Consider the following 10,790-nt stretch of genomic DNA (forward strand, 5'->3'; position numbering starts at 1 on the left):
TGAATCCTTAAGGTTATTCAACAAATCTTAAACCTTAAAACAACTTTATGCATCAAGATCTGCCATATTATCAACCTTTGAAATAAGTGATTTACACCATTTCACAACATTCGTAACTGCATCTTCAATGATATCTACTTTGTTGTGAAGAGTAAAGTAGTCATGAGATATAGTAGCAACTTCCTTCACCATATCGACGCTTAATTCGTCAAGTTTGAGATTGACATATTTTCAAAGTTTATTAACAGCTTGAACATAGAGAATATGTTTTTCTTTTGCCACAGCTTTCAACTCCTTCAGTTCATGATTAAAAGATGAAGATTGTGCCTTGACACATTTTTCATTGTTTCTTTCCGTACGTTCCAACTCATCCTTCAGACGAAACTCTTGAGCCTTGAGCATTATGCCAACTTCTATTCCAGATATTGAATGACGACCCCCTACATCTGCCTGAAGTTGTAATAACAAGTTCAGCTTCATGTTAAGAATTTTGAACTATTCACCAAACATTAGCATACGATCTGGTATATTTTCTTCCTCCGGATCATATTCGAGATAAACAAATGTACTTGTAAACTCACCATCTTCAGTGGTGTCATCATCATTAACTATTTTAGGGACTTTAGTGGATTGGGATGGAAATGGAGAAGTAATGGATTATTGAAGGATTTGATCAAAAGTTGGAGAATGAGTAGTTTGTAGTGAAGTGGTGGAAACAGTAGAAACACATGATCGTAAAGAGATATTGGGTTAAATGGTAGATGCTTCGAAAGAAGAAGAGATAAAAATCATATATTACCTTGAGCTTCATTGTTCAACACTCCTTCACCCATATTGACATTTGCGTCCATATGAGATATGTTCACAGGGGTGCCTGAAATTCGAACCTCCTCAACAACTGATTTGGCATTCGAAACTTTGGGTGGTTTGACAATAGTCTTCTCAGGAGTTGATACTTTCGAGTGATCACCTTGATTAATGGTTGTGTCCACAATAGATGTTTTCACAGACCCATCAAGACCTCCAGTCTCCACGACAGTCGACTTGACTGGAGAATCCCTTGTTGGTGACAAAACTTTCGTATCATTATCATGAATGGGTGATTCAGTTACAATTTCATCTTCATCTTCAACTACCACTCTCTTTTTCCTATTAGAAATCGTCTTGGCCATATCTTCATCTTGTCGCTTTTTCGAAGCTGGAGATACAGGAGTTGGAATTTCAAGAATCACAGCACCTTTGCGAATAATTTGGGGCTTTCGAGTAATCTGCGAGACAACTTTAGGAGAAAAACTGCTAGACCTATCAGGAGAATGACAAGGCCTGTGAGCCATCTTCTTCAATCATTTCAAGATTCCAGATTTCGAAGGCATGACTTCTTTCACAGGAGAAAAATATTCTTCAACAACAAACTTTGGAACTTTCTTCAGTGGTTGTTCAATCATAACAACCTTCTTTGAAGTATCTTTAACAACCGTCTCCCTTTGCTCTGGTTTCGAAGGACTCAACTTAGTCTCTTTCTTTGATTCCTTTCTCTTTTTCGAAGTCACACCAATTCTCTTTGGAAGTAAATTGAAGGATTGATAGTTTTCTTGTACACCACAAAATGAGATTTGTGGGATCTACCTTTTGAAGCATTCCATTAGGAATCCGTGCAAAAGTTGGAAACATATCCTGATCATCTTCAATAGTCTTGGGAAAATGATATAAAGAGAATTCAGCCGTCTGTTCACCTTCAGGAACCAAAATCCCTTCCTTTTTATAAGCAAATTAGGGAATCAGGCTCCAGTAACGAGCACATGAAATCCCATGAACAACATTCGTATTGGCAATGCATTTCACAAACTTATCCCATAACTAAGTAGTATAATCGACAGGTAGATCATAGTAGATACCTGCATCCAAGGCATAAATTTCCAACTTTTCCTTATCTAATCGCCCGCTTCGACCAGTCTAGCAACGAAGATAAATTCCAAATAGAAAATTCCAGATACATGGTCAACAAGACTTCTTGAAATCACTAATCTTGGTAAGAACCGGCTGATAACCCATCTCGTTCAACATGTGAAGAACTTGTTTATTCGAAACCTCATAGAAAGTTTCGACAGTAGGGATATCTAAAATTTGGGCAAAGAGCTTCTTGGTGAGGTTTTTCAAAACTGGAAAATTCGAGATCAATCAAGGTCCAAAATTCAACCAAGTGCCCGCAAATTCACAATGTATAGTCTAGGTCAACCATTGCAACTTGTTTTAAAGGAATGAAGATATAAATAATTAAGATGAAAATAAGCGTCAAATTTAAAATCTTCGATAAACTTTATTTTTATAAATAAAGTGGTAGTGATCGAGACAAGGATTCCGAAGATATAAAGAACACTAAAATCAGAGTTATAACGAAGAAGTTATGACCTATCGAAGTTTCGCGACAGAACCGGCACAACCGTTGTGTGACTTAAAAAAAGAGTTTACAATAAAATGTTTTGTAGCCTTAGCAACCTAAATGAAAGTTGTAACATACGTTAAGCCGAGAGCGTGGATAAAAAGAACGTCCAAATCTGACTTCATATGAGGAAGTTATGATTTTTCTAAGATTCGTCACAACAATATACATCTCAAAATTCGAATTAAAGATCGAGCAATTTTTAGCCGACACAACCTAAGTTAGAATTGAAGATATTGTCAATAGTAATGCAAGGTAAAAAGAAAGACAAAAACGGACTTCGTATGAAGAACTTATGAATTTTTAACGGACTTTTCCTGTCCCTGCCTGTTAAAAATATAACATTTAAAATAATGTCAAAATTAGCCGACAGAGTCTAAGCAAAAGTCGTAGAGTACGGTCTCACCTACGCGTGGATATAAATAACATCGAAAACAAAGCTCATATACAAAAGTTATGAATTTTTTAAGTTTTGGATACACATTTCGAGGCTTATCCGAAAGGGAACGCCATGCGTTTGAGGGAATGCCCCGCGTTTGCATGCAGGTGGACACGTATCTTGCATCATCGACACGTCCGAAGCCCGGAAACCAATCAGCAGTCACGTCTCACACAACACGCTGTGTACGAGGAACGCCATACGCTTCGGAATGTGCTGCCTTCCTTGCAGTCACGCCCTACGTACCGAGGTCAGAAGCCTCTTATAAATAGGATGCGAGACCTCCGGGTTTATGTTAGAAAATTTCTCATACTTTCACCCTAAATACTATCTGAAGCCCTTCGCAAATCCCAACAAAGCCTAGGGAAACCCCCTTAACACCTAAAGAAAGCCCGAAGCCATCGAAGTCCTCAAGAAAATAATATTTTTCAGTCGAAACTCTGCCCCGTAAAGCCCGGTTTTCATCAGAAACTAGTGGTTTCGTCAAGAAAAATCATTTGTAGATAAATGTTATTGCTAAATTATACCCCTATACTTTTCCAAACTTTTTATATGTTTTAGGGGGGGTAAAAGTAAAACACAAGAAAGCTTGCGTTTATAAATAAAAATCATTTATTACGTTCTCTTTTACCTTATAAACACTTTACGCGAAAATGAAAAATAAACGTTATTGCTAAATTATAACTATTAAAGTTGATAAAATAACGAGGTTTTTATTATATAATTTACATGCATACAAACTATAACAGGTAAGATTTATGAGAATTTCATATTATGTTACTAAATAGGAAAAACGACATGAAAACAAGTATATAAATTATAATAGGTATAATGTATGAGTCAGTCCACAATTTTTATCATAAACAAGTATAAATAAAAATTTCATTTTTATTCATTAAAAGGTTTTTCACCGTATTACTCGTGAATTCCTTGATGCAATAGATTTGTGAGACATGGCTTTGCGTACTTACCTAAGTACCAACGGAAGTCAATAGAGTCTCCTGGAGGGAGAGCTTGATTTTGTGTAAAGATCTATAAGGGACTGCCAATCTCGCACCTAAGCTGCAAGCAACGGCTAGGCCGGCAGGCCTGAGGTGACGAACGTCATTAACGATACCGACGACTAAAGAACGTTGTATCTGGATATTTGTAATATTAGAATGGTTATAAGAGCTCACATGGCGAAAACGTCTTATTTACGTAGTAATATGGTTTTCAAACAATCTTAAGGGGTAATAATTATATGATTACTCAGTATATATATCAGGGTTATATATAGTAAATATCTGATAGACAGTGGAATGTGTGATTTCTGCCTTACTTCTTGTTCCTTGTTTGGTTGTGCGCTTAGGGCAGAATCACCCAATCGGCTTTCTGTTCGATCTCGCTTATATATACCTCGTATATACTAAGTAATCATGTTAAGGTTATAACAAAACATCCAGCTTACATGGCAAGCACGTCATCAACTAGTTTTGCTTAATAAAACTACAAGTTATCAAACTAAGTATGGCATATATACTTATACTGTAGCGACCCAATTTTCACGCCCAAAAATTTCATTTAAATTAAGTGGTTTGTAAAACATTTGTAGTAAAACATCATCTGATCATATCATTTCATAAAACATATCTCGTGTCTGAAAACCCAAAACATGAAAATAATAATAATGTCAGAGTACAATCCCAGAACATCTCATAATGCGGAAAAGCAAGATGCGTGACTTTATGATGTGTCGCTACCGTGCTAGCTCCTTCCCCTTCACTGAAGAGGTACCTGAAAACAAAACTGAAAACTGTAAGCACGAAGCTTAGTGAGTTCCCCCCATCGTACCACAAACCATACAATCACATCATATACATACTGCCAAGCATTTCTGGGGTGCCCGACCAACCCGGTACTACCATTCTGGGGTGTCGACCTACCCATGCGGCCATTCTGGGGTGCCATCCTACCCGTGTCAAGTCATTCTGGGGCACTGAACTACCCATGTCGTGCCATTCTGGGGTGCTGACTACCCTTCGGTCCTAACAACCGAACCTCGGGGACTATTTCACCCCCTAGTACTACTATCACATATATCATAGCATAATCTATTGTCAGACATATCTGGGGTGTCCGACCTACCCTTCAGTCCTAACAACCAAATCTCGGGGACTCTTCCCCCTCCTACTACCTCTATCTCTTGTAACCTATCATGCTAGCAGCTAAACATATCATAACATACTGTTAGGCATATCTGGGGCGCCTAACCTACCCATCAGTCCTAACAACCGAACTCTACTACTATCACATACAACATATCATGCCAGCATATAACATATCAGGTAGTAGCAATCCTATCTAATATCACAAAGAATATCATCTGTCATATGAACCCTACTGGTGGGCCAGCATTGTGGCCGTAGTCCCACCGCTACTGGAAGGTAACTCACCTCGTAGTAGCGGCTGAACTATGAGGGAATCCTCTGGTTGCCGCCGTTGCTGCTCCAGAAATCCTCCGGCTATAATTCCCACAAAACACTTAGTCAGAAAATGACATCTACTCTTAGGGTAAAATGACCATTTTACCCCTGACCAAGTCAAAGTCAAAAGTCAACTCTGGTCAAAGTCAAAGTCCTGGTCAGATTCAACCTTCCAGGTCAACCCTACTCGTCTAGTCTGCCTACTTGACGCGTCGAGTTCATATGCTCAGAGTCCTTCCATTCGTGACGCGAATCGCCGAGTCAGCCCATGACTCGCCGAGTCCACCGATTTCCGATTCATGTCCTGTCCAACTCACTGAGTCTCCACCCGACTCACTGATTCGAGTCTTAACTCGAAGGGTTCGGGGTTTTGCGACCTGACTCGTCGAGTCCAAGGCAAACCTCAACAGACTCGCTGAGTTGTTCATCCAACTCCTCGAGTTCCTCCTAATCTTCATACTACTCGCCGAGTCCGCTCGAAGGACTCGCCGAGTCTATTCAGTCCTTCATACATTCAGAATATTTTTGAGTCATGTAGAGACTCCAAGTTGTAGATCCACTATTCCAAGGCCTATTCCTCACGTAAAGTTGCAAACTTTACATGTAGCTAAGGAGATCTAGGCCCAAAATACTCCATACTCGGGTTTAAGACAACCATGTTTCACCTACACCCCCAAGACTGATACTTTATGACTCTCTAGGCCAAAATACACTTAGATCTGAAGTAGCAACTTTAGATCTGGACTTCTAACTCCAATTAGCTCTAAGACATGGCATAAAAGCCCCAAATCTCATGACAAAAAGGAACTATGAGCAAAGGAGTGAAGGTAATGACTTCTTACCTTCAAATGCTATGAAAAGTCACACCAACTCTGGATCCAAGGCTTCCTCTTGCACCACTATGAACTTCCTTCTCTTCCAAGCTTGAAATCACAACACCAAGGCTAGATCTTTGCTCAAAAATGGATATGGTGGCTAGGGTTCGATGTTTTGGATGAGGAAAGTTGTAAAGGAACCCTAAGGAAGAGAATGAGGTGCTTAAATAGTGCACAAATTCTCGGATTTAGGGTTTCCCTCTTCAGACTGGACTCGCCGAGTCCATTCTCCGACTCGCCGAGTCGGTCACTTACTCCTCGACCCGGATCCCGCTCGGACTCGCCGATTTCCTCCTTGGACACAACGAGTTGACCCCTTTGACTTAGGCTTTTTCTTTCCTTTCTTGGTGTTTCTGGTTTTGGGTGTTACATATACTTTTTCGGTCTTGGTACATTAAAGACTACAACTCATCTTTATAGAAAATATAGGATTTTCTGGAAGCAAATACGATTGATTTCATGTAGAGATGAATACGTAGTCGATACATTTGCCTTATATACAATGAAGATCCAATAGGCAGTGGAATGTGCGATTCCCGCCTTACTTCCTGTTCCTTGTTTGGTTGTGGGCTTAGGGAAGATTCATACATTCTACTGTCCGTCCGATCTTTGATTTTATATAACTTGTATGCATTAATTAATCATGGTAGCAACTAGTATTAGTCACTTTACTTATACGGATTTAAAGCGTTATATGTCTTTCTTTAAATACAATAAATAGATATATTTTGGTCTTAAGGCCTAAGACTACATTCCATTTTTCTAACAAAATATAGGATTTTCTAAAGGAACAGACTCATGATGTTTAAACCAACCTTTATTTTTAACTCTACGATTACCTTGCGGATATGTTAGGGCTATATATAATACGGATCCGACAGACAGTGGAATGTGTGACTTCCTCCTCATTTCATGTTCCTTGTTTGTTTGTAGACTTAGGGAACCCACCCATTCGAGTGTCCATCCGATTTGAATTATATATAACTTGTATACACAAAGTAATTGTAGAAGGAACTTGTAAGGTTATTACTTAATAAGAAAATATAGGATTTTCTGGAGAAACACACGAACAATTTTCAAGGAATAAGGAACTTGCTTTCTAAAACAAAACACTTATGAACTCACAAACTTAAATGTTGATACACTTTCAAAATCACTTGTAGTCTCATGAAACTAGTAGACAAGTACACACTCAGGTTTCGAGAAGACGGTGCATAGTAGCTTCAAGTATTTGTTTTACTATTTACTTTTGGAGCCAATCATATGTGAATCGAATACAATGTAAACTTTATATTATTAATATAATAGTTGTTGTTGCTTTGATTACTATTATACTTTTGTTGTGATATTGTACATGACGTCCTCCGCCTCCGAACGTTTCCAACGTTCAGGTTTGGGGTGCGACAAGTTTGAACTTATTATCATTTTTCAATTGAAAGGAAACCATGTTGACCGCCTTGCTATCTATCGTCGTTGAACCAGCAAGTGATAACCACGACATGGGTAGAGAGAAAGAAGAGAACATTGTTGTGGACAAAACTGAACTTTTCAAAGCAACGACAAGCATCTGTAACTCTTCTAGACATTGACTAACATTAGGATTAACTCGGAAATTAGTGCTTTGGATCTTTATAAGAGGTTGCGAAGTAATATATTCAGTCATCTGAGATGTCTCAACATTTGTGTTCTTGGCCACCATTGTTAGTGTTTGAGAAATTTTTGTAGAAAACAGGGTGTTCAAGGTCAAAGTAATTTGAGGATATTTAGATTGTGTAAAATAGGAATGAAATCCCCAAAGCCCTTTTTATACAAAAACGCAAGTTTGAATTTGAATCGGTTTGAGCATTAAATGCATAGCCACATGTAACCTAGAAACCCGGACCTGTAGCCGTAAAGTTAGCCACGTCTGAAAAAGTGATGATCACTTTTCCTTGAAAACCGTGTAGGAACCAGAACGTCACTTCCATCAGTTTATTCAAGTGTACAAATGGGATAAGAACCGTCAAAAACCTTTTGCAAGGAGGTAAGGTTGTTGGTTGAAAAAGCGAAGTCATACACCAGGCTTTTTGAAATCATCAGCTGGAGTTGGTATTACCCAGAACCCCAACGATTTCTATATGTGATAATGTGTGCCAAAGAATGTGATGAGATCAAGATAAAAAAAAAAATTAGATCTTGGATGTCAATAAAAAATTGACAAAAAGCAGCAAGATCTTAGGCAAAGATCGCTTCGTTCTACATCAAGAGAGATGTCGAACAGCTTGTGTGGTTTCCAGTGAATTATAATCGACTACTCATAAAGGAGTATCTAAGGGCATCATTGGCAAGGCTTCGTGGTTCGGCTTATATTTTGTTACAAATCACAACTTAACATAAGTGTGAGAATTTGTAAACAAAATTACCTGTTTGACCAGTATAGTCAGTGACAAGTAGGCTTTGGAAAAACTTATCAAGTAACAAAGAATTAAAATTGATATCTAGACCGAAATCATATTCCAAAACAAAATTATATCCTGGATCTTGTTGGGTAGCAAGACCACTCAAAATGAAAGAATATGATTTTTGATATCGAAGGTATAGAAACAAATGTTTTTTTGCATTCTAGAACAAAAAGTTCATTGTTAATTCATTGAATGTTACAAAAAGATGGGTTTCACCTTTTTCATGGTTTCATGAATTAGGATCATAAACACAGACTTTTGATATGCCTAAATCCTGATTGGTTTATGTCAGAGATCTCTTGGACATATGTCATTGTGTGTGAGCATGTAAGAACTTTTGCATGAAAACAATTGGTTGGAAAGATGAAAGTACCTCTGCAATAAGTGGACCAAGCAGAAAACTCTTAACTCATGTGAGAAGAGTAAGGTAGCTGAGGAACTAATGTGAATATAGCCTAATTGGAAAGGAATCCTAATGATGAGTAAACCATTAAGGTTTCGACACATTGAGTTATGGAGGCTTGGGTCGACATGTTGCATCATGCTTCTAGGGACATCTTAACTAGTACAAAGTATTGAATGAATACCTTTCCCAAAAGCCTCAAGCCATATTCCACCTAGAAATCTTCGACAACCAACTATACAAGCTCGTTAAACATAAAAAAAACAAAAAAATATTTTTGGATTTTGTAGATAAGAATGAGAAAAACAAATATAAGAAAATCTTTTTGTTATTTTTGATTTTTGAATGAAAATAAAAAATAAGAAATATTTTTGGTGTTTTTGATTTTGGAATGAAAAGAACAACAATGAAATAAACTAGCGATTTTTTTTTAAAAATGTCGACAAGAGAATAAAAGTCTCGACACTACGTATTGAGACAAAGTAACAAACCTGTTAATAAATCGTTCAGTCGAATGTTGAAAGCGAAGTATGTCGAAGGTGGTCCAATGACCAATAACCTCTGAATGATCCAAAAATTCGACATCAACAGCCTTTATAATACATATAGACCAGGAACAACATTCGCATCTAGCATGCCTAAACCCGCCAAAATTCATAGAAAGCTCTTTTCATCCAACGGTTTTGTAAAGGTATTAGCAAGCTGCTCTGTGGTCTTTACAAAATGAACTTCAATGTTGCCATCTTCAACGTGATCTTTGATAAAATGATAGCGAATTGCAACGTCTTTAGTCTTCGAATGTTGCACAAGGTTGTGACAAACACATATAGCACTTTGTGAATCACAATACAACATACTTTTCGTAATGTTGATTGCATAATCATGTAGTTGACTTTGAATCCAAATGATCTGAGAAATGCAGGCTGCAGCAGCAACATATTCTTCTTCTGATGTAGAAATCAAAACATATCTTTGATTGTTGGATTTCCAGCTCACAAGCTTCCCATCCAAAATTTGACGTCCACCATTTGTGCTTTTACGATCAAGTTGACAACCACCCAAGTCTGCATCTGAAAGCGCTTGAATGAAAACCCTATTTTCAAAGGATACCACAATCCAAACGAAATAGTGCCTTTGAAATATTGAAAAATATTCTTGACAATTGTGAGATGAGATTCCCTAGGATTCAATTGATACCTAGCACAATTACAAATAGCAAACATTATATCAAGTCGACTTGCTGTAAGATATAATAAAGAACCAATCATGCTTCGGTATAATGTGAGATCAATAGTCGATTTTTCCAACGAAGGACCAAGACATGTTCCAACAGCCAGCGACACTCGCAACTTTGAACTATTCGTCATCCCAAAATTTTCAAGTAGATTTCGAGAGTACTTTTCTTGATTGATGAAGATACCTTCACTGCTTTGACGAATATTTAACCCCAGAAAATTGTTGATTTTCCCCATCATGCTCATCTCAAATTGACTTTTCATATGATTCTTAAATTCTTTTGATAAAGTAGGGTCAGTAGAGCCAAAAATAATATCATCAACATAAATTTGAACAAGCATTAGATGAATCCCAACTTTCTTTCGAAAGAGAGTAGGATCAACTGATCCTTGTTTAAATTTTGATTGCTTTAAAAAAGTTGTAAGACTTGTGTACCATGCTCGTGGTGCTTGTTTTAATCCATAAACTGCTTTATCTAAAATGTAAGAATG

The 10,790-nt window shown here is 37.6% G+C and overlaps 1 protein-coding gene across 1 annotated transcript; it reads right to left on the reverse strand.

Moving 5' to 3' along the window:
* Window positions 1–5,202: 5,202 nt before the first annotated feature.
* On the reverse strand, window positions 5,203–10,535 carry LOC128132301 (uncharacterized mitochondrial protein AtMg00810-like). Its single transcript, XM_052768818.1, has 5 exons — window positions 10,261–10,535; window positions 9,921–10,156; window positions 9,555–9,624; window positions 5,315–5,383; window positions 5,203–5,218 (listed from the first exon to the last, which is right to left on the reverse strand). Exons 1-5 carry the CDS (start codon window positions 10,533–10,535, stop codon window positions 5,203–5,205), a joined length of 666 nt encoding a protein of 221 aa, XP_052624778.1.
* Window positions 10,536–10,790: the final 255 nt, after the last annotated feature.

The sequence above is a fragment of the Lactuca sativa genome, chromosome 2 (assembly GCF_002870075.4).
Source record: "Lactuca sativa cultivar Salinas chromosome 2, Lsat_Salinas_v11, whole genome shotgun sequence".
Lineage (NCBI taxonomy): Eukaryota > Viridiplantae > Streptophyta > Magnoliopsida > Asterales > Asteraceae > Lactuca > Lactuca sativa.